This window comes from Muntiacus reevesi, chromosome 8 (genome assembly GCF_963930625.1).
Source record: "Muntiacus reevesi chromosome 8, mMunRee1.1, whole genome shotgun sequence".
NCBI classification, from domain to species: domain Eukaryota; kingdom Metazoa; phylum Chordata; class Mammalia; order Artiodactyla; family Cervidae; genus Muntiacus; species Muntiacus reevesi.
The window spans coordinates 18,215,619-18,240,985 of record NC_089256.1 but is presented as its reverse complement, the minus strand read 5'-3'; the positions used below and the strand labels follow the sequence as shown (position 1 = coordinate 18,240,985).

General features: G+C 40.4%; 1 protein-coding gene across 1 annotated transcript in view; it reads right to left on the bottom strand.

The window, feature by feature from the left end:
- The window catches only part of CPNE4 (copine 4), a 653,986-nt gene that overhangs the window by 47,799 nt on the left and 580,820 nt on the right, over positions 1-25,367 (bottom strand). Inside the window, exon 8 of the mRNA XM_065942642.1 lies at positions 5,161-5,259. Within this exon, the coding sequence (XP_065798714.1) occupies positions 5,161-5,259 (99 nt within the window). The remainder of the gene's footprint in view (positions 1-5,160; positions 5,260-25,367) is intronic.

The window sequence follows — 25,367 nt, the reverse complement described above, 5'->3', positions numbered from 1 at the left end:
ACTCATTATGAAAGCAAATTTAGAAAACTTAGCAGTGGCCACAGGGCTGAAAAAATTCAGTTTTCATTCCAATCTTAAAGAAAGCAATGCCAAAGAATGTTCAAACTACTGTATAATTGCACTTATCTCACCTCAAGATAATGCTCAAAATCCTTCAAGTTAGGCTTCAACACTACGTGAACTGAGAACTTCCGATATACAAGCTGGAATAGAAAAGGCAGAGGAAGCAGAGATCAAATTGCCAAAATCCATTGGATCACAGAAAAAGGGAATTACAGAAAAAATCCACTGCCGCTTCATTGACTAGGTGAAAGCTTTTGTGTGGATCACAACAAACTGTGGAAAATTCTTCAAGAAATGGAAATACTACACCACCTTTACCTGTCTCCTGAGAAACTGGAGGTTAAGAATGTCAAGAAGTAACAGTTCAAACTAGACATCAAACAATGTACTGGGGTCCAGATTGGGAAAGGAGTATGTCAAGGCTGTATATTGTCACCCTGCTTATTTAACTTATATACAGAGTACATCATGCAAAAATGCTGGGCTAGATGAAGCACAAGCTGGAATCAAGATTCCCAGGAGAAATATCAACAACCTCAGATATGCAGATGATAGCACTCTAATGGCAGAAAGCAAAGAGGAATTAAAGGGCCTCTTGATGAGGGTGAAAGAGGAGAGTGAAAAGCTGGCTTAAAACTCAATATTGAAAAGACTAATTCATGGCATCCAGTCATCACTTCATGGCTAATAGAAGGGGAAAAGTGTAGAACCACTGGCAGATTTCCTCTTCCTAGGCTCCAAAATCAGTGGATACCATGACTGAGCCATGAAATTAAATGATGCTTGCTCCTTTGAAGAAAAGATATGACAAATCTAGTTCAGTTCAGTTCAGTTGATCAGTCATGTCCGACTCTTTGCGATCCCATGGACTGCAGCACGCCAAGCTTCCCTATCCATTACCAACTCCTGGAGCTTGCTCAAACTCATGTCCATTGAGTCGGTGATGCCATCCAACCATCTCATCCTATGTCGTCCCCTTCTCCTCCCGTCTTCAGTCTTTTCCAGCATCAGGGTCTTTTCCAGTGAGTCAGTTCTTCACATCAGGTGGCCAAAGTATTAGAGATTCATCTTCAGCATCAGTCCTTACAATGAATATTCAGAACTGATTTTCTTTAGGATGGACTGGTTGGATTTCATTGCAGTCAAAGGGACTGTCAAGAGTCTTCTCCAACACCACAGTTCAAACCTAGACAGCGTATTAAAAAAGGAGAGACATCACTTTGCCAACAAGGGTCCACATAGTAAAAGCTATGGTTTTTCCAGTAGTCACGTACAGATTCACATCTCATGAGTTGGACCATAGAGAAGGGGCTGAGTGCTGAAGAATTGATGCTTTCAAATTGTGGTGTTGGAAAAGACTTCTGAGAGTCCCTTGGGCAGCAAGGAGATCAAACCAGTCAATCCTGAGGGAAATCAACCCTGAATATTCATTTGAAGGACTGATACTGAAGCTGAATCTCCAGTACTTTAGCCACCTGATGCGAAGAGTCAACTCATTGGAAAACACTCTGATACTGGGAAGGATTGAGGTCAGGAGGAAAAGGGAATGACAGAAGATGAGATGGTTTGATGGCATCACTGACTAAATGGACATGAGCTTGAACAAACTCAGGGAGATAGTGAAAGACTGGGAAGCCTGGCATGCTGCAGTCCTTGGGGTTGCAGAGATTTGGACACATCTTAATGCCTGAACAAGAACATATGATTCATTTCCTCAGAGGCACTTAAAGACTCTTTCTTGTTTGTTTTAAAACATCAGACTTCAGTATGTTTCCATTTTGATGTATGGTATAATCTTACTTTTAATATGTTCCCAGCATTCTAAAGATGTAATATTTCCCATGTTTATTGGTTTGTTTATTTCTCTTTGGAAAGGAGAACAAGGCAAAACTGTATAACTATTTAAAACTCCAGAGGGAGATGTGGATAACTGTCATTAATTTATTAACTCAAAGGGGCCTTGTCTTGTGCATTCAAAGAACCAACAACATCTGTGGATAAATTCCTAGTTATTTGGCGAGTCACTTTATTTATAGCTTACTGTTGGTTTTAATTATAGTCCTGAAACTCAGAAAGCCTGCTCATGGGTGAAGGCCTCTGTGTATCTGAAAAATTTCTTGCAATGCTGGGTGTACAACAGTATATAGAGTGGGTTGTGGAAGCTATGTGGAGAACTGCCCTTGACTTCTCAGGCCAATGGAAGGTATTCAACAAATGGTCTGATTCTGATTAAGCCTCTGATCCTAAAGGATATTAATTTATGTCCATCCAGGCTGGTTATATGTTGACGTAATATCTGAAAGGAGAGACTTGAACAATGAGTTGGGACATTTTCCCTAAGCAATAATTCTGAGCAGACCAGGCACAGTCTTATCTCTTACAGAAAAAGTCTTTCTTTGCTATCATTCTTTTCTGGTCTATGGGTCTCATGGTCCCAGAGTAAGGATGGCAGGTATCTTGGTTTGAGTTTTTCCAGAAGCTAATGCTGAAGCAAAGATTTAAGTTCAAGTAGTTGAGCTATTTAAAATCCTAAAAGATGATGCTGTTAAAGTGTTGTACTCAATATGCCAGCAAATTTGGAAAAACTCAGCAGTGGCTATAGGACTGGAAAAGGTCAGCTTTCATTCCAATCCCAAAGGAGGTCAATGTCAAAGAATGTTCAAACTAACACAAAATTGTGATTTGACATGCTAACAAAGTTAAGCTCAAAATTCTTCAAGTTAGGCTTCAGCAGTATGTGAACTGATAATTTCCAGATATACAATCTGGGTTTTGAAGAAGAGTAGAGATCAAATTGCCAACATTCATTGGATCTTGGGGGAAGCAAGGGAGTTCCCAAAAAACAGTTACTTCTGCTTCATTGACTGTGCTAAAACCTTTGAATGTGTGAACCACAACAAACTATGGAAGTTCTTAAAGAGATAGGAGAACCAGACCACCTTATCTGTCTCCTGAGAAACCTGTGTGTGGGTCAAGAAGCACAGTTCAAACTGGACATGGAACAATGGACTGGTTCAGAACTGGGAAGGGAGTATGACAAGGCTGTATATTGTCACCCTGCTTATTTCACTTACATGCAGAGTACATCATGTGAAATGCTGGGCTAGATGAATTACAAGCTGTAATCAAGACTGCCAGGAGAAATATCAACAACCCAAGATATGCAGATGATATCACTCTAGTGATCAAAAGTGAAGAGGAACTAAAGAGCCTTTTGATGAAGGTGAAAGAGGAGAGTGAAAAAGCTGGTTTAGAACTCAACGTTCAAAAATGAAGATCATGGCATCTGGTCTCATCACTTCATGGCAAATAGAAGGGGAAAAGTAGAGACAGTGACAGATTTCATTTTCTTGGTCTCCAAAATCACTGTGGATGGTGACTGTACCTATGAAATTAAATGATGCTTGCTCCTTGTAAGGAAAGTTATGACAAACCTAGACTGTGTATTAAAAAGCTGAAACACCACTTTGCCAACAAAGGTCAATATAGTCAAAACTATTGTTTATCCAGTAGTCATAAATAGATGTGAGAGCTGGACCATAAAGAAGGGGTTGAGCCCCGAAGAATAGGTGCTTTTGGTTTGTGGTACTGGAGAAGACTCTTGAGAGTTCCTTGGATGACAAGGAGATCAAACCAGTCAATCCTGAAGGAAATCAACCCTGAATGTTCATTGGAAAGACTGGTACTGAAGCTGAAGCTTCAGTACTTTGGCCACCTGATATGAAGAGCTGATTCACTGGAAAAGACTTTGATGTTGGGAAAGATTGAAGGCAAAAGGAGAAAGTGGTGGCAGAAGATGAGATGGTTAGATAGCATCACCGACTCAATAGACATGAATTTGAGCAAGCTCCAGGAGATAGTGGAAGACAGAGGAGCCTGGTGTGCTGCTGCTGCCATCCATGGGGTCACAAAGAGTCACATATGACTTAGCAACTGCACAACAACAACAAGAACAATTCATCTAGTCGGTATTTCCAGGAAACAACAGTAGAAGAGTGGGGAACTGGGAGAGGGAAGCAGCCAAAAAGGAGTGTGTGATCAAGTCAGGGATGCCATTGTCAGCCAGGGCCACTCCCTGATGGTGAGCTGTGGGCAGCTGCTCAGAGCACACCTCAGAGTTCTGCCGCCTGAAGGGCAATAGAGATGGGCTGTTATATTCTGCTTACCACTAGCTAGTTTTTGAGGGCAGCTGTCTGAAATACGTACATCTTCCCCGACACATTCAGCCTGCTGTTGGCAGGTGCAGAGCAGGATTCAGCAGCCAGAAAAAGCTCTCAAGCAAAGAGATTCAGGTTCTGTAGCTGAAGCTGAGCAGGCGAACCCTGAACAGGTCACAGCAGAAGTTACATGGTCAGGGTCCAGATGACAGCAACTAAATAATAGATGCATGTATGTATCTATCAAAGTACAGATGCCTGAAAGATACACAGAGAAGGGGCAGGCTTCTGCATGATGCAATGAAATCCCTATGTGCCCCTGTGGTATGTGGTAGTGTTCAGATTTGTGTCTTGGTATCAAGAGCATAAGAATGAAATGGTGAGACTAGATGAAAATCTGGTGCCCAAAATTCAAACTTGAAGGAATCAATTTATCCAAAGCATTAAATGTGTAATTAATGCTATCAGGTTATGGAAATGTAGATCTGGAAAGAGTACTGATACTAGATAATAGCAATAGTACATATTTTGTAAGTGCCAGATATCCTGCCAAATGCAAATCATGAATTATCTCATTTAGTCTTCACAGGTAGGTACCATTATCACCTTAATTTTTTTAAGTGAGAAAGCTGAGGCACAGAGAGACTCAGTAACCTGTCCAGGGCTACACAGCTAAAGAATATTTGAACCATCCTTATTTGACTTCTCCACTTTGCCAGTGGAGGAATGGTTTCACAATGGGCAGGGTCCTATCCAAAGTCACACTATTTGCTGCAGGCTGGGTTGGCACTAGAACCTGGGTTTTGGATCCCTCCATGCTCCCTCCTGGCCTCATTTAATTATACACTAATATTTCACCTCTAGCTGCTCTGTCTGGGTGCTAACGAGGCACCGTGACAGGCGAGTCTTGGAGAAATACCACAGGGTGCTCACCACGTACCTGTTTGCCTTCCATTGCTCCTCTCATCTCCTTGAAGGTTGAAGTGAATTCTCCAATGAAGTCGTGTTTGCCATTGGAGTCCCAGTCCCATACTATGCACTGCAATAGAAAAGAAGGTTTTTGTTTTTTTTTTTAAACTTAAGAATGTGTCCACAGCAGCTGAAGACAATGAAAACTTTCTGGGTCAAAAGCCTAAGATCGCAGCCTGTGGGATGATGTATGCCTTTGGTTTCCACTGGCTTTACTTAGCATTTTTGCTATGATCTCCAGAAGCCCTGTTCTGCAACAGTGACTAATAATTTGCCCATTTTTCAGATAAGGCCAGTAAGACCTAAAGGAGATAAGTGACTTGCCAAAGGTACCACGCAGTGAATGAAAAGTCTGGGATTTGAAAGTAGGTATCCTGACTCCAACTCTATTGCTTTTCCCACAGCGGAGCCTCTGTGGTTTGCAGGTGGAACCAGGTGCCTGAGTTCATGCCTGTAGCTTCCACAGTGGCAGCAATGATTTGATCATATGAATCACATGTTCTTTTTCTTTTTTTCCTGCAGGCAAAAGAGCGATGCTAACAAAAATGAGTAAGAGAGCCAAAAAGTGAAATCATTAATTATACCCAAGCAAAAAATGAGTGAAAAACAGAGGTGAGTTACATTGGTTAAAAAGCAGGGATCCACCAGTTAAGACACGACCTTCCAACAGGAGGGCTCCATCTAATAGTGCTAATGCTATCTTCTGGGGTCCCAAGTAACACTTTGCAGAGTAATGCAGGTTTAATCAATAGCCACCCCTTTGCTTGGTCACATGCTCTTAGATAAAGAGGGAGTCCCCATATTTTCTAGTGTGGAGGTTGGACTAGGATCTCAAGCACTTCAAATATCACTTCTACATCTTAAACCAGGGATTTGCAATCAGGAACCCCAGACCTCAGGTAAGCTCAAGGGAGTAAATGAGACATTTACCTCAGAGGTTTTCCCTGGAATATTGGGGTACATGGGGCATCCTGGCTTTTTCTTGGAATGAAGAACATGCTGGTCATTCCTTCCTGGCAAACTTGATGTGTGAATATATTTTCTGACTCTGTGGGACACTGCACAGACCTAAAATGAAACACTGCCCCAAACAAAACATAATCTCCCCGCTAAACTTATTCCTGGGCTTCCCTTGTGGCTCAGATGGTAAAGAATCTGCATGCAACGCAGAAGACCTGGATTCAACCCCTGGGTTGGGAAGATCTCCTGGAGACGGGAAAGGCTACCCACTCCAGTATTCTGGCCTGGAGAATTCCATGGACTGTATAGTCCTTGAGGTCGCAAAGAGTCAGACACGACTGAGCAACTTTCACTTTCTTTTCTTTCAAATTTATTCCTACTCATTTATTTTCTGTCACAGTGGATTTATCAACCTCCATCCAGTGGGTAACATCACTCAGGAAGCGCTCTGTGAACCGCACACTGTCAAACACTTGTCCACTGATCTCAGCTACTCACCACAGGGGTTTTTCTCTCTCTCTGTCAGCTCCTGCCCACTGACCCTGGCACTCACACAGTCATTGCCTGGAGCCAGAAGCAAAGGAAAGCTTGTCCAGCTTGGACACAGAAAGAGAAGGAAGTGTGTTCCTGGGGCTCTTTCTTTTAGGCTCTTAACTTTGCCCAGGAGTGAATTCAGCCCTGGGACACCTGAGTCTGTTGGCCAGATACCCAGTCTTCTGTCTTGGGGAGAAGCAGATAAAAATGCAAAGGGGTCAAAACCAGTAAGTGAAGAGAAGAGAAAGCAGACTATTCTACACTCCCTTGTGTCTTACTGTGTTTCTTTTTAACTCTTCCCTAAGATACAGGAAAAACAGGAGAGTAGGATTGACATATGTATACACTACCATGTGTAAAATAGCTAGCTAGTGGGAAGCTGCTGTGTATATAGCACAGGGACCTCAGCCTTGTGTTCTGTGATGACCTAGGTGGGTGGGGTAGGGAGGGCAGAGGTCCAAGAGGGTGGAGATATATGTATACTTACGGCTGATTTCACTTTGTTGTATAGCAGAAACTGACACGTCATTGTAAAGCAATTATCTGAGAGAATAGCTTTGAAACATGTATATTATCAAGTGTGAAACAGATCACCAGTCCAGGCTGGATGTTTGAGACAAGTGCTCAGGGCTGGTGCACTAGGATGACCCAGAGGGATGGGGTGGGGAGGGAGGTGGGGGGGGGGTTCAGGATGGGGAACACATGTAAATCCATGGCTGATTCATATCAATGTATGGCAAAAACCACTACAATATTGTAAAGTAATTAGCCTCCAACTAATATAAATAAATGAAACAAAAACAAAAACAAACAAAGAAGAATATAGGCAAAGCAGGAGAGAATGTATATAATACTTTGGTTTGTCACTGAATCTGAAGTAAAACTATCACTTCTTCTCTGCCCTGTCTTAGGTTTCCAATCATGCTTCCGTTAGTTACTGCCCTTCTTCCATCTGCTGCCTTAACGTTCAAGACGTTTGCTCTCTTTAGGGGCAGAACCCCCATGGGGTGGAGGATGAGTCAGGCCCAGCAGGGCTCCAGGCCCTGCCTCGTTGGGCGGGCACAACTGCTTACATAGACTCTGCTTCTTCAATCAGTGTCATTTCTCATCAGGGCAGTTGCAGAATTCTGTTTTGACCTTTTTCAGAAGGGATCCCAGAGGAAGGAAGACACAGTGAGGCATAAACATAAAAACACTATTTTCCTCTCTCTCCCTGCCATGAAGCTGGCTTATATGACAGCTCTGATGCAACTGACAGAGGAATGCATCTTGGTGAAGAGTAAACAGATCAACTGCTCTGCAGAAAAGTTGAGACAGAGGCAGGGTTCTTGTTGTAAATCAATAAGGAAACCTTGACAGACTGGTGAGAGAGTAGCAGCTCAAAACTATCTACAAGCCAGGAGGTCTTCTCGAGTTCTTAAGCTCACAGTGGAGTTTATCATCTTAAAATGTCTAAGCTTGATAGATGGTCTTATCAATGCCCTTGTTTACCAGGAAGGAAATTAATGAAAGAGAAGGGAAGTGACTCCTACAAGTTCATCCAGTACAGGATGGAGATGGAGTCCAGGTTTCCTACCTACCTAATTTCCACCCGGTCACAAAACATCAAATTACAATAATTACAACACATATAGTGCTTACTATGTGCCAGAAACTGTTCTGAATACTTTACCCATATTCACGTATTACCCAGAACAATTTTCATTATGCCCATTTTACAGATGAGGAAACCAAGGCACAGATAGGTGAAGTAAGTTTTCTAAACTACATATCTAACAATAGGTAATCTTTGAATGAACAGAAGTTAAACTTTAGAGTTTGATCTAACTGATCATTTCATATGAACCCAAGCAATTCGTTTTTATGGTCTCTAATCCTGTACATTAATCTTCAAGTGACAATATTATTGTTATCATTTACAGATATCAGTCACAGGGTTCAGTTCAGTTCACTTCAGTCACTCAGTCATGTCTGACTTTTTGTGACCCCATGGACTGAGCAGGTCAGGCTTCCCTGTCCATCACTAACTCCCAAAGCTTGCTCAAACTCACATGTATCAAGTTGGTGATGCCATCCAACCATCTCATCCTCTGTAGTCTCTTTCTCTTCCTGCCTTCAATCTTTCCCAGCATCAGGGTCTTTTCAAGGAGTCAGTTCTTTGCATCAAGGGCCAAAGGATTGGAGTTTCAGCTTCAGCATCAGTCCTTCCAAAGAATATTCAGGACTGATTTCCTTTAGGATGGACTGTTTGGATCTCTTTGCAGTCCAAGGGACTCTCAAAAGCATCAATTCTTCAGTGCTCAACTTTCTTTATAGTCCAACTCTCACATCCACACATGACCATTGGAAAACCCATAGATTTAACTAGATGGACCTTTGTCGGCAAAGTAATGTTTCCACTTTTTAACATGTTGACTAGGTTGGTCATAGCTTTTTTTTTCAAGGAGCAAGCCCCTTTTAATTTTATGGCTGCAGTCACCATCTGCAGTCATTTTGGAGCCTTCAAAAATAAAATCTCTCACTGTTTCCACTGTTTCCCCATCTATTTGCCATGAAGTGATGGGACCAGATGTCATGATCTTAGTTTTTTGAATGCTGAGTTTTAAGCCAGCTTTTCCACTCTTCTCTTTCACTTTCACTTCTCTTTCAAGAGGCTCTTTAGGTCCTCTTCACTTTCTGCCATAAGGGTGGTGTCATGTGCATATCTGAGGTTATTGGTATTTCTCCCCAAAATCTTGATTCCAGTTTGTGTTTCACCCAGTCTGACATTTCACATGATATACTCTGCATATAAGCTAAATAAGCAGGGTGACAATATACAGCCTTGATGTACTCCTTTCCCAATTTGGAACCAGTCTGTTGTTCCATGTCTGGTTCTAACTATTCCTTCTTGACCTACATACAGATTACTCAGAAGTCCTGTAAGGTGGTCTGGTATTTCCGTTCCTTGTAGAATTTTCCACAGTTTATTGTCATCCACACAGTCAAAGGCTTTGGCATAAAATAAATAAATAAAGCAGAAATAGATGCTTTTCTGGAACTCTCTTGCTTTTTCGATGATCCAGCAGATGTTGGCAATTTGATCTCTGATTCCTCTGCCTTTTCTAAACCAGCTTGAACATCTGGAAGTTCACAGTTCACATATTGCTGAAGCCTGGCTTGGAGAATTTTGAGCATTACTTTACTAGCGTGTGAGATGAATGCAATTGTGTGGTAGTTTGAACATTCTTTGGCATTGTCTTTATTTGGGATTGGAATGAAAACCGACCTTTTCCACTTCTGTGGCCACTGCTGAGTTTTCCAAATTTGCTGACATATTAAGTGCAGCACTTTACCAGTATCATCTTTTAGGATTTGAAATAACTCAACTAGAATTCCATCACATCCTCTAGCTTTTTCGGTAGTGGTGCTTCCTAAGGTCCACTTGACTTTGCATTCCAGGATGTCTGGTTCTAGGTGAGTGATCACACCATGGCGGTTATCTGGGTCATGATCTTTTTTGTATAGTTCTTGTGTGTATTCTTGCCACCTCTTCTTCATATCTTCTGCTTTTGTTAGGTCCATACCATTTCTGTCCTTTATTGAGCCCATCTTTGCATGAAATATTCCTTTTGTATCTCTACTTTTCTGGAAGAGATCTCTAGTCTTTCCCAGTCTATTGTTTTCCTCTGTTTCTTTGCATTGATCACTTATGAAGGCTTTCTTAACTATCCTTGCTATTCTTTGGAACTCTGCATTCAAATGGGTATATCTTTCCTTTTCTCCTTTGCCTTTAGCTCCTCTTCTTTTCTCAGCTATTTGTAAGGCCTCCTCAGACAACCATTTTGGCTTTTTCCATTTCTTTTTTCTTGCGGATGGTCTTGATTACTACCTCCTACACAAAGTTATCAACCTCCACCCATAGTCCTTCAGGCACTGTCTATCAGATATAATTCCTTGAATCTATTTGTCACTTCCACTGTATAATTGTAAGGGATTTGATTTACATCATATCTGAATGATTTAGTGGTTTTCCCTACTTCCTTCAAGTCAAGTCTGAATTTTACAATAAAGAGTTCATGATCTCAGCCACAGTCAGCTCCTGGTCTTTTTTTTGCTGATGTATAGAGCTTCTCCATCTTTGGCTGCAAAGAATATAATCAAACTGATTTCAATATTGACCATCTGGTGAGGTCCTTGTGTAGAGTCTTCTCTTGTGATGTTGGAAGAGGGTGTTTGCTATGATCAGTGTGTTCTCTTGGTAAAACTCCATTAGGCTTTGGCCTGCTTCATTTTTTATCCCACGGCCAAATTTGCCTTTTACTCCAGGTGTCTCTTGACTTCCTATTTTTGCATTCCAGTCCTTTGTGATGAAACGGACATCTTTTGGGGGTGTTAATTCTAGAAGGTCTTGTAGGTCTTCATAGAACTGTCAGCATTACTGATGGGCATAGACTTGGATTACTGCAATATTGAATGACTTGACTTGGAAATGAACAGAGATCATTCTGTTCCTGTTGGGAGAGCTTCCCTTTGGGAGAGACTGACTATAGGGTATAGAGTCTTGTTCTGATGGGCAGGGCCATGCTCAGTAAATCTTTAATCCAATTTTCTGTTGATGGTTGGGCCTGTGTTCCCTCCCTGTTGTTTGACCTGAGACCAAACTATGGTGGAAGTTACCACGATAATGGTGACCTCCTTCAAAAGATTCCATACATGTACTGCCACACTCAGTGCCCCAACCCTGCAGCAGACCACTGCCAACCCACGCCAGAGACTCCTGGACCCTCACAGGCAAGTCTGGCTCAATCTCTTGTAGGGTCACTGCTCCTCCCTCCTGGGTCCTGGTGTACACAAGGTTTTTTTGTGCTCTCCAAGAGTCTGTTTCCCCAGTCCTGTATAAGTTCTGTAATCAAATCCCAGTGACCTCCAAAGTCAAATTCGCTAGGGGTTCTCAGTCCCTTTGCCAGATCCCCAGGTGGCGAAATCTGTTGTGGGTCTTAGAACTTTCTTAACAGTGAGAGAATTTCTTTCATATAATTGTTCTGCAGTTTGTGGGCCATCTGCTCGGTGGCTCTGTGGTGGGGTTAATGGTGACTTCCTCCAAGAGGGCTTATGCCACAGGATGTGTGACCAGGTCAGAGCCCTTGCCGCTGTGTCAAGCCGCTGCTGACCTGTAGTTCCACGGGAGACACTCAAACATATTTCTGGCTCAGTCGTTGTGGGGTCTCTGGGTCCTGGTGCACACAAGGTTTTGTTTGAGCCCTCTGAGCATCTCTGGTGCATATGGGGTTTGATTTTCAATGTGATTTCACCCCTCCTTCCATCTTGCTGGGGCTTCTCCTTTGCCCTTGGGTGTGGGGTATCTTTTTTGGTGGGATCCAACAGTCTCCTGTTGATGGTTGTTCAGCAGTGAGTTTTAATTTTGGAGTTCTCACAGGAGAAGATGAGTGCATGTCCTTCTACTCAGCCATCTTAGACTCCACATTGGTCACAGGCTTAGAGAGATTAAAGACTTGACTAGACATATAGAAAGTGAAAAGATGGATTTTATTTCTTGTTCTTGTCCAGTTGCTCTGACATGGACTTTCAGCATTATGTTGAAAAGAAGGGGCAAGAGCAGGCATTCTTGTCTCATTTCTAATCTTGGAGAAAAAGCTTTAACATTTTCACAGTTGAGTAAGATATTAGCTGTGGGCTTGTCATATGCAGCCTTTATTATGTTGAAGTAATCTCTAATTTTTTGAGCATTTTTACCATGAAAAGTTGTTTAATTCTGTCGACACAGAATTGCTAAAGCAATCGAGAGAAAGAATGAGGCTGAAGATGTCACTTCCTGATTTCAAAATATATTACAAAGCCATAGGAATTAAAACATCATGGTACTCCCATAAAGACAGATCTGTAGGCCAATGGAACAGAATAGATAGCCCAGAAATAGTCATGCATATATGGTCAGCTGATATTTGATAAGGTGTCATAAATACACAGTGGGGAAAATGTAGTCCCTTTAAGAGGTGATTTTTTGAAAATTGAATATCCCCATGCCAAAAAAATGAAATTGAATCCCTACCTTACATCATACATAAAAATCAACTCAAAATGGATTGAAGGCTTAATCATGAGACTTGAAACTGTAAAACTCCTAGAAAAAAAAAAACAGGGGGGAAAATATTCTTGATGTTTGCCTAGGCAATGATTTCTTGGCTATGATACCAAAAGCACACGCAACAAAAGCAAAAATAGACAAGTGAGACTACATCAAACTCCTACAGGAACTATAAAAATCTTCTGCATAGCAAAGGAAACCATCAATAAAGTGAAAAGTCATCCTACAGAATGGGAGAAGATATTTTCAAACTGTATGTCTAATAAGGGATTAATTTCCAAAATATATAAGGAAATCCTACAACTCATTACCAAAAAATTCCCCAATAACCTGATTTAAAAATTGACAAAGAACTTGAACATGTTTCTCCAAAGAAGATATACAAATGGCCAACAGGTAGATGAAAATATGCTCACAGTCATTAACTATTAGGAAATGCAAACCAAAATGACAATGAGATACAACCTCATATTTATTAGGATAACTGTTATGCAAAAGATAACAATTGTTGACAAAGATATGGAAAAATTCAAGCCATTGTAACTGTTGGTGGGAATATAAAACAATGCAGCATCCAAGGAAAAGAGTACAGTGGTAGTTCCTTAAAAAATTAAAAATAGAACCACTATGTGATCCAACAATCTCATTTTTGTGTATATATTCAAAGAACTGAAGTCAAGATCTCAAAAAGATACCTTCATTCCCAAGCTAACTTCAGCAGCATTATTCATGACAGCTAAGATATGATAACAACCCATGTATAACTAAAGAAAATGTGGTATACCTGTACAATAGAATATTATTTAGCCTTAGAGATTGACTCAAGATGGCAGAATAGAAGGATGTGCACTCATCTGCTCCTGTGAAAGCACCAAAATTGCAACTTTTGAACAACTATTGACAGAAGGATGCTGGAACCCACCAGAAAAGATACCCCGTGTCCAAAGACAAAGGAGAAACTGCAGTGAGATGGTAGGAGGGGGTGCAATCATGGTAAAATCAAATCCCAAGTATGCTGAGTAGGTAACCTACAAACTGTAGAACAATAATACCAAAAAAGTTCTCCCACTGTTGTGAGGGTTCTGAGCCCCACCTCTGGCTTCCCAGCCTAGAGATCTGGCAAAGAGGCTAGGAGTCCCCAGAGAATCTGACTTTGAAGGCCAGTGGGATTTGATTACAGACCTTTCAAAGGACCAAGGGAAACAGAGATTCCACTTTTGAGGGGCATAAACAAAATCTTATGTGCACCAGGTCCCAGGGGAACGGAGTAGTGAACCCACAGGAGACTAAACCAGACCTACCTTCTAGGGTTGTAGAGTCTTCTGTGGAGGCATGCATCAGTGGTGGCTCACTGTGGGGATGGGGGCACTGGCAGCAGCAGCTCTGGGAGGTGCCCCTTGGCATAAGCCCTCTTAGAGGTCACCATTAACTCTACCATAGAGCCTGTAGACCTCAGGGTTGGGTCACCTCAGGCAAAACAACTAACAGGGAAGGAGTACAGCCCCACCCATCAGCAGACAACCAGATTGAAGTTTTACTGAGCATTGCCCTACCCACCAGAGCAAGACCCAATTTTCCCTACCACTAGGTCCTCCCATCAGGAAGCTTACACAAGGCCCTTAGCCTCATCCACCAAAGGACAGATAGAAGAAGCAAGAATTACAATTTTCCTTTTACCAGAAGAAAACCACATCACAGAAAGTTAATCAAAATGAAAAAGCAACAGATTATTTCCCAGATGAAGGGACAAGATAAAGCATCAGAAAAACAACTAAATGAAGTAAAGATAGGCAACCTTCCAGAAAAGAAAATCAGAAAAATGATAGTGAAAATGATCCAGAATCTTGGAAAAAGAATAGAGAAGATGCAAGGAGTGTTTATCAAAGACTTAGAAGAACCAAAGAACAAACAGACAGATGAACAATACTCTGGAAGGAATCAGTAGCAGAATAATTGAGGCAGAAGAATGGATATGTTACTTGGAAGACAGAATGGTAGAAATCACTGCCACAAAACAGAATATAGAAAAAGGAATGAAAGAAAAAAGACTGTAGACAGTCTTAAGAGACCTCTGGGACAACATTAAATACATCAATATCTGCATTATAGGGGTCCCAGGAGGAGAAGAGAGGGAGAAAAGACCTGAGAAAATATTTGAAGTGATAGTAGTTGAAAACTTCCCTAACATGGGAGAGGAAATAGTCAACCAACCCCAAGAAATGCAGAGTGTCTCAGGCAGGATAAACCCAAGGAGGAATATACCAAGACACATTGTAATCAAATTGCCAAAATTAAAGACAGAGATAAAATATTAAAAACAAGGGAAAATGATAAAATAACATACAAAGGAACTCCCACAAGTTTATCAGCTGATTTCTCAGTAGAAGCTCTACAAGCCAGAAGAGAATAGTATGATATACTTAAAGGGATGAAAGGGAAGAACCTACAACCAAAAATACTTTACCCAGCAAGACTCTTATTCTGATTTGACAAGAGAAACTAAAGGCTTTACAGACAAGCCAAAGTTAAGAGAATTTGGCACCACCAAACCAGCTTTATCACCAATCGTGATAGAACTTCTCTAAGAAGTAGACCTATAAAAGTAAACAAGAGAAGGAAATGACCTATAAAAGTAAACTCTGAACAATTAAGAAAATAGTAATAGGACCTTACATATTGATAATTACCTTAAATGTAAATGGATTAAATGCACCAACCAAAATACCTAGATGGGCCACGTGGATGAAAACATGTATATGTATGCATTTCTACTTATCATATCACTCTCCTTAACCCCCTAAATTGTATGAAATTATTTTATGTTGTTGGAGAAGGAAATGTAACCCATTCCAGTGTCCCTGCCTGGAAAATCCTATGGGCAGAGTAGCCTGGAAGGCTGCAGTCCAGGGGGTCACAAGAGTTGGACACGACTTAGCAACTAAACATCGCCACCATTTTATATTGTTAGGTTAATCATGCTTCCATTATGGCTCAGAATTGTAATTATCTCTTATTTTTTCTCATATTATTGATTGTGAAAACTGATAAGCATTTTTTAATACTGTGATTTTGTAACTATCACGATTGGTCAACAGAAAATAATAGACTTCTATATCAATAAAAGTATCATTTAATAGAAAAACCTGTAGTCACTTTTAAAAATCCAGATGCACATTAGAATTATCTTGGAATTTTTTGAAAAATGCAAGTGCCCAGGTATTTTTTTTTTTCTTCCAAAGCTCCAGATGTGATTCTAATGAGCATGGTGTTTTTTTAAAAGTATCTTTGATATTAATTTCTAATATTGATATTAGTTCCTCATTTATAAGCTTTCTTCTCTGCAATCACCCTCTGTGTCTTTTCAGTCTTTTAAATTTATTGAGGCTTTCAATAGCTAAGTCAAGGTCTTTCTTGGTAAATGTCACATTGTACTTGAAAATATGTGGGTTATTCTCAAGTATCTTATGATATTGATTTCTAACATAATTCCACAGTAATAGAACAGATTCTGTATAATTTCAATACCTTTAAACCATGAAAGTTTTGCACTTTGTTTTATGTCCCTGGATGTGTTCCTGTGTCTCCTGGTTTATAGTCTATAAGAACTAGAGTAGAATTTGTATACTGCTGTTGTGTGAAAATTATATAACTCTTATGTTCAACTGGTTCATAGTGCTTTTCAGATCTACTATATCCTTCTACTTTTCTGTATTGAGTCTATTAATTTTTGAGAGTTTGATATTGAAACTATAGCTAAAAATCTTAATTTATCTACTTAAAAATAATTATATAGTGGAGCTATATGTAACTTTTTTCTATATTTTCCAAGTCACTTGTAAATGTGTTACCATAGTTTTGTAATTAAAAAAAAATTTTTAAAGAGTATTATTCAGCCTTAAAGAAGAAAATCTTGCCATTTGTAACACGGATGGACATTATGTTAACTGAAATAAGCCAGTTACTGATGGATGATAGTGCCTGATTCCACTTTTATGAGGCATCTATAACAGTCAAACTCATAGAAGCAGATAATACAGTAGAGGCTGCTGAGTGGTGGGGGAAATTGGGTGCTATTGTAGTGTGTACAAAGTTTTAGTCACTCAAGTTAATTAGCTCTAGAGACCTGCTGTACAGCACTGTGCCTATGGCTTATAACATAGTGCTGTGCACTTCAAAACTTGTTAAGAGTATAGATCTCATGTCACATGTTTATATCACGAAACAAGCCAAAAAGACATAAAGAAACATTGGGATGTGTAGGATCTGTCTGTTACCTTGATTCTGGTGATGGTTTCACAGGTCCAAATTCATAAAATCATATGATTAAATATGTATAATTCTTTATATGTCAACTAAATAAAGCTGTCAAAGAATCTCAAATAGAGATTTTCCTCAACAATCTGGGTGGGTCTGATATAATCGGTTGAAAGCCTTAAGAGCAGAATGAGGCTTCCCTGAGGGAGGAGAAATTTTGCCTTGGGATCATAACTTAACTTTAGTTCCACTGGAGGGTACCAGTCTGACCTTCCTGAGGGGCTGCTCTAGGGATTTCAGACTTGTGCAGCTAGCCCCCCACAACAGCATAAGCCAGTTCCTTGCAATAAATCTATTAATGTCTATCATCCACTGGTTCTGTTTCTCTGGTTAATCTGACCTACGCATTTCCCCTCACCTTCTGCCTTGACATTCATAAATTCATGTGAGTTTTCAGTGACAATTGGTCCTCTTGCACTGATATGCCAATGTCTGTTGAACCCTTAACTTTGTCCTGGGCATTGTTCTAAGCTCTGATACTTAATCTTCACAGTAACACCATTAGTGGTACACTATTATTGTCATCTCCACTTTACAGATAGGAAGTTTAGACACAGAGAGAAGTCATCTACTGTTATGGAATATTTTGGTGTTTAAACTACAACTGGCTTTGAGATCAAAGCTCTTGGGATCTGAATGTGATTCATTTCCTGGAAGGCCAGGACAAGTTAGCTACCCAAACTGTGTTTATGAAACTACATAACTGAAGCTCATCACTGCAGAGTCCTTATAGTAAAATGGAATCTATTCTTCTTCCCTTGCTTTTTAAATTTTTACATATGTTTAACATTGTAACCTGTCATTTGTCCAGGTAAAGTAGGGTTCACTGTTGACTTTCTCTAGGCTCCTTGGTTATACCATCCCCAAAGCTTCCAGTGCAATCTGTTTATATGTGCTTTGACATGTCTCTGGCTACATGGTCACCACTGGTCTATATCCACGGCTTGAAGGAAACTTCTGAGTACTGAGCTTTCTATCAGATTTAGCTAAGTTCTTGGTCACTAGCAAGAACTCAGATAAATCTGTGATGAGTTCATGAAAAAGGTCTTTCTCCTTAAGTTAAGTGGATGGCAGTTCTCAAATCGGTCCAGTTGCCACACTGCAAAGGGAAGGTATCAAAATCAACTGGTTAATTTTTATTAAAAGAGATGATATGATTAAACTAGGTAATATGTTTTGAAATAGTTATTTATTTTGGCTATGCTGAATCTTTGCTGTTATGTGCAGTCTTTCTTTAGTTATGGTGAGTGGGAGTTACTCTCTAGTTGTGGTGGGCAGGCTTATTGTGGTGGCTTTGGTAATTGTGGCATGTGGGCTGTAGAGGGTGGGCTCAGTAGTTGTGGCACAGGTTTAGTTGCCCTGAGGCAAGTGGGATCTTCTCAGACCAGAGATCAAACTTGTGTCCCCTGCATTGCCAGGAGGATTCTTAACCACTGGACCAGCAGGGAAGTCCTTTATTCCTTTTGCAATTTTCTGTTCCAAAGTCTGAGATGATCATATTAAACTTATAAAATTATTAACTATCTGATTAATGTAACACTACTGCCTTTATTGTATTTGCAAGGTATCTTTACACCCCTTGAACAATTGAAATTCAATTATTAATCTTCTCATGGTGATCCTCACAAGAGCATCATGACATGGCAGGTCCATTTTCACAGGTGATGTTGCTAAAATGCAATAACACAACTAAAAGTGGCCTATTCTCAAGAATTGAATTAGCCTGTGGACCTGGGTTTATTTCTCCATATCCAGGGTCCTTTTCATTACACAACATAGCTTCATAATATACTCATGCCAGGTGCCTTTTCAATGGCAGGCTTTTCTTCTTCCTTTTTTATTCCTTTCTTTTTAAATTAAAAAAAATTTTTTTTAAACTGGAGGCTAATTACTTTACAATATTGTAGTGGTTTTTGCCATACATTGACATGAATCAGCCATGGGTGTACATGTGTTCCCCATCTTGAACCCCCCCCACCTCCCTCCCCATGCTATCCCTCTGGGTCATCCCAGTGCGCCAGCCCTGAGCATCCTGTCTCATGCATCAAACCTGGACTGGTGATCTGTTTCACACATGATAATATACATGTTTCAATGCTATTCTCTCAGATCATCCTACCCTCGCCTTCTCCCACAGAGTCCAAAAGACTGTTCTATACATCTGTGTCTCTTTTGCTGTCTAGCATATAGGCTTATCAGTACTATGTTTCTAAATTCCATATATGTGTGTTAGTATACGGTGTTGGTATTTTTCTTTCTGACTTACTTCGCTCTGTATAACAGGCTCCACTTTCATCCACCTCGTTAGAACTGACTCAAATGTGTTCTTTTTAATGGCTGAGTAATACTCCATTGTATATATGTATTATAGCTTTCTTATTCATTCGTCTGCTAAGACATCTAGGTTACTTCCATGTCCTGGATATTACAAACAGTGCTGTGATAAACAGTGGAGTACACGTGTCTCTCTCTCTCTCTTTTTTTTTTACGTGTCTCTTTTAATTCTAGTTTCCTTGGTGTGCATGCCCAGCAGTGGGATTGCTGGATCATATGGCAGTTCTATTCCCAGTTTTTTAAGGAATCTCCACACAATTCTCCATAGTGGCTGTACTAGTTTGCATTCCCACCAACAGTGTAAGAGGGTTCCCTTTTCTCCACACCCTCTCCAGCGTTTATTGCTTGTAGTGTTTTTGGATAACACCCATTCTGACTGGCGTGAGATGGTACCTCATTGTGGTTTTGATTTGCGTTTCTCTGATAATGAGTGATGTTTCATGTGTTTGTTAGCCATCTGTATGTCTTTGGAGAAATCCCTGTTTGTTCTTTGGCCCATTTTTTTTGATTGGGTTGTTTATTTTTCTGGAATTGAGCTGCAGGAGTTGCTTGTATATTTTTGAGATTAATTGTTTGTCAGTTGCTTCATTTGTTATTATTTTCTCCCATTCTGAAGGCTGTCTTTTCCCCTTGCTTATAGTTTCCTTCCTTGTGCAAAAGCTTCTAAGTTTAATTAGGTCCCATTTGTTTATTTTTGCTTTCATTCCCATTACTCTGGGAGGTGGGTCATAGAGGATCCTGCTGTGATATATGTCGGAGAGTGTTTTGCCTATGTTTTCCTCTAGGAGTTTTATAGTTTCTGGTCTTATGTTTAGATCTTTAATCCATTTTGAGATTATTTTTGCATATGATGTTAGAAAGTGTTCTAGCTTCATTCTTTTACAAGTGGTTGACCAGTTTTCCCAGCACCACTTGTTAAAGAGATTATCTTTTCTCCATCATATATTCTTGCCTCCTTTGTCAAGATAAAGTGTCCATAGGTGCATGGATTCATCTCTGTGCTTTCTATTTTGTTCCATTGATCTATATTTCTGTCTTTGTGCCAATCCCATACTGTCCTGATGACTGTGGCTTTGTAGTAGAGACTGAAGTCAGGCAGGTTGATTCCTCCAGTTCCATTCTTCTTTCTCAAGATTACTTTGGCTATTCGAGATTTTTTGTATTTCCATACAAATTGTGAAATTATTTGTTCTAGTTCTGTGAAAAATACCGTTGGTAGCTTGATAGGGATTGTACTGAATCTATAGACTGCTTTGGGTAGTACACTCGTTTTCACTATATTGATGCTTCCAATCCATGAACACGGAACATTTCTCCATCTATTTGTGTCCTCTTTGATTTCTTTCATCAGTGTTTTATAGTTTTCTATATATAGGTCTTTCGTTTCTTTAGGTAGATATACTCCTAAGTATTTTATTCTTTTTGTTGCAATGGTGAATGGCATTGTTTCCTTAATTTCTCTTTCTGTTTTCTCATTGTTAGTGTATAGGAATGCAAGGGATTTCTGTGTGTTAATTTTATATCCTGCAACTTTACTATATTCATTGATTAGCTCTAGTAATTTTCTGGTGGAGTGTTTAGGGTTTTCTATGTAGAAGATCATGTCATCTGCAAACAGCGAGAGTTTTACTTCTTCTTTTCTTATCTGGATTCCTTTTATTTCTTTTTCTGCTCTGATTGCTGTGGCCAACACTTCCAAAACAATGTTGAATAGTAGTGGTGAGAGTGGGCACCCTTGTCTTGTTCCTGACTTTAAGGGAGATGTTTTTAACTTCTCACCATTGAGGATAATGTTTGCTGTGTGTTTCTCATACATAGCTTTTATTATGTTGAGGTATGTTCCTTCTATTTCTGCTTTCTGGAGAGTTTTTATCGTAAATGGGTGCTGAATTTTGTCAAAGGCTTTCTCTGGATCTATTGAGATAATCATATGCTTTTTATCTTTCAATTTGTTAATGTGGTGTATTACATTGATTGACTTGCGGATATTAAAGAATCCTTGCATTCCTGGGATAAAGCCCACTTTGTCATGATGTATGATCTTTTTAATATGTTGTTGGATTCTGTTTGCTAGAATTTTGTTAAGGATTTTTGCATCTATGTTCATCAGTGATATTGGCCTGTAGTTTTCTTTTTTCTGTGGCATCTTTGTCTAGTTTTGGTATTAGGGTGATGGTGGCCTCATAGAATGAGTTTGGAAGTTTGCCTTCTTCTGCAATTTTCCAGAAGAGTTTGAGTAAGATAGGTGTTAGCTCTTCTTTAAATTTTTGGTAGAATTCAGCTGTGAAGCCATCTGGTCCTGGGCTTTTGTTTACTGGTCAACCACTTGTAAAAGAATGAAACTAGAACACTTTCTAACACCATACACAAAAATAAACTCAAAATGGATTAAAGATCTAAACATAAGACCAGAAACTATAAAACTCCTAGAGGAGAACATAGGCCAAACACCCTCCGACATAAATCACAGCAGGATCCTCTATGACCCACTTCCCAAAATATTGGAAATAAAAGCAAAAATAAACAAATGAGGCCTAATTAAACTTAAAAGCTTTTGCACAACAAAGGAACCTATAAGCAAGGCGAAAAGACAGCCCTCAGATTGGGAGAAAATAATAGCAAACGAAGCAACAGTAAAAGGATTAATATAAAAAAAATACAAGCAACTCCTGCAACTCAATTCCAGAAAAAAGTCATGACCCAATCAAAAAATGGGCCAAAGATCTAAACAGACATATCTCCAAAGAAGACATACAGATGGCTAACAAACATGAGAAAAGATGCTCAATATCACTCATTATCAGAGAAATGCAAATCAAAACCACAATGAGGTACCATTACACGCCAGTCAGGATGGCTGCTATCCAAAAGTCTACAAGCAATAAATGCTGGAGAGGGTGTGGAGAAAAGGGAGCCCTCTTACACTGATGGTGGGAATGCAAACTAGTACAGCCACTATGGAGAATAGTGTGGAGATTCCTTAAAAAACTGGAAATAGAACTGCCATATGACCCAGCATTACCACTCCTGGGCATCCACACTGAGGAAACTAGATCTGAAAGAGACACATGCACCCCAATGTTCATTGCAGTACTGTTTATAATAGCCAGGACATGGAAGCAACCTAGATGCCCATCAGCAGACGAATGGGTAAGGAAGCTATGGTACATATACACAATGGAATATTACTCAGCCATTGAAAAGAATTCATTTGAATCAATTCTAATGAGATGGATGAAACTGGAGCCCATTATACAGAGTGAAGTAAACCAGAAAGATAAAGACCAATACAGTATACTAACGCATATATGTGAATTTTAAAAAGATGGTAACGTTAACCCTATATGCAAAACAGAAAAAGAGACACAGATGTACACAACAGACTTTGGGACTCTGTGGGAGAAGGTGAGGGTGGGATGTTCTGAGAGAATATCATTGAAACAAGTATATTATCAAGGGTGAAGCAGACTACCAGCCCAGGTTGGATGCATGAGACAAGTGCTCAGGCCTGGTGCACTGGGAAGACCCAGAGGGATGGGATGGGGAGGGAGGTGGGAAGGGGGGATCGGGATGGGAAATACATGTAAATCCATGCTGATTCATGTCAATGTATGGCAAAAACCACTACAATATTGTAAAGTAATTAGTCTCCAACTAATAAAAATAAGTGAAAATAAATAAATAAATAGAGACCATTAAAATTAAATGCTAACAGAATCAGTAATATAGGAATCAGACTGTGTTTTCATATTACTTAGTCCAGACCAGTCTCCTAACTGCAACTTTTTGGAAATCAGTCAATGCTCTGTCATTTTAAGGATTTTTAGGCAAATATACACAACTGTATTTCAGGAGAGTATGACTAAGCATTTGGGAGAATTTCATTCATAGTTTAGTACTTGAAATGTCTTCTTTTTTGTTAAAATTCAATGACAACCCTTACCATAAAATTGGTTTAATGATTTACACAGGACTGTAAACATCTATTAAAAGGAGTATTAAATGTCTGTTTATTTGGTGGTTGTGACGTGGACACAGACAGACCTAGGTGAGGTATGTCCATGAGAAGAGGGTCCACACTCCTTTGATTATTTTATCATTACTTGGTTGTTTTTTACTTACTGCAGACTTGGTAGTAACTTTCCAACATCAATTCAGTTACTAGGATGGGAGTTAAAGTAGTTTCTCCATTTGTAATGTGAACACTCTGATTTGGATCTCTGAGTTTGGCAGGACAGGCTGCATAAGGAGTTAAGAAAGAAATCTTCCCAATAGAGCAGGGATGAAGCCTAACCCTGGGAGATGGGCACATGCAGCATCTGCATGGAGGGAAGAGTCTCTCAAATGAACATACTGTAGGGATAGCCACAGGAATGCGGCAGGGCTGGGGCCTCAGCCATCTGCATCTCTGGAGTCACCTTTGCTGGGCTGGTGGGCAGGACTAGTGGCCGTCTGTCTATCTGAGAGCCTGACTATCTTCTGCGGACTCAACCTAAGGGGAAGAGAGAGTAGGACAACAAGATGGGCCCAGAAACAAAGAACTGTTTTTTCAACAATTCGGCAAGGCTGCACAGAATTTGGTGACCATCACTCAGAATTTTCCATAAGTTTAACCCCATAGATTCATGTCTGAGTTCTAGGGAGGGAGTTGTAAGTAGAAAGGTTGTCTGAGCAGTTTTCACAAAATAGCAGGGTCATATGTAGGTCGGGAGAAGAGAGGGAGTTAGATGCACGAAGAGGCCCAGATTTGAGCATGCTGAAGACTCAGTGTATCTACATGCAGGGTATGTGCTGCTGGGGGCTGAGGGCAGGGGGATGGCAGGGCAGACATAGCAGGGTGGTCTGGCAGCTTAGAGAGCACAGTCTGGGCCTCCACACACTCAGGCACCTAGGTACCAAGGCAGGAGCAGTAGCAGTGGAGAGAAAATGTTGCTGAAATCTTAGGTATCCATGGAAGATGACTCCCTTTGGTCTGGGGGGCTAATACTTCCCATGAGCTTCTGATACAGTGAGAATGGGGAAGGGCCCTCAGTGGGCTTCAGGGGAGGCAGAAGCAGGAGGTGACACACAGGAAGAGGCATGGCCCAAGCTAGAGGTAGCAGAAATGACATGTGGGTGAATATATGCAAGAACCAGCTTGAAAAATTCAAGAAATAGTTGAAGGGTGGCCTTTAAAGGGAAGGGGAGGTCAGAGATCCTGCTTTAGTTGATGGAGCAAGACAAAGAAAAATGTAGTTTCTACCACCAGTCTTTATTTTCAAATCCATACTAAATATTTGATACATCAACTTGTCTTAACTCAGATGCAGACCCTTACATGAGTCTGTGCACAGTCATCCACCACCTGTTTTCCCTGCCCAGCCTGCCCTCACTTGCTGACTCCACCTCAAGAGGAAATACAGAGTGTCTGGGACATGCAGTACAGCAGCAATGGGGAGGTGCGCTGTGTCCATCCCGGGGGTACACCACCTTCCCTGTCAGTGCCCTGTGTCCAGACTGATGGGGATTCCTCTAATCCTGAAAATGAACTCAGGTATTCAGTGGGAGAAGCAGTCCAAAGCACAAGTCTCCCTGCAGACTTGGGTCAGAGCCATGTACCTCAACCTGCTCCTTAGGTCTTGATCTTCAGGTTCCAGACTCTACTGCTGTCGACTTCATTGCTTTTTCTTTTAAATATGCTCTTGATTTATATTTTGCATTTGCCTCACTACCTTTCCAAAGTGGGGCACAGTTTCCTTTTCTAAATTATAGAGTTGTTGGTTAAAAACTTACATGCCTCCAAGGGAGGAAATACCTTGATCTTGGGAGGAATTTGCTAGTGGAATCATTCAGAATTTGATTCAAATCTCCTCTCTTTCCCTAGACAATTGTGTAATCATTCCCAGGTCACGCTGTCTCCCTCCCCCTGCCATCAGTTTACTCATCTCTAAGGTAGGGATGATAACTCC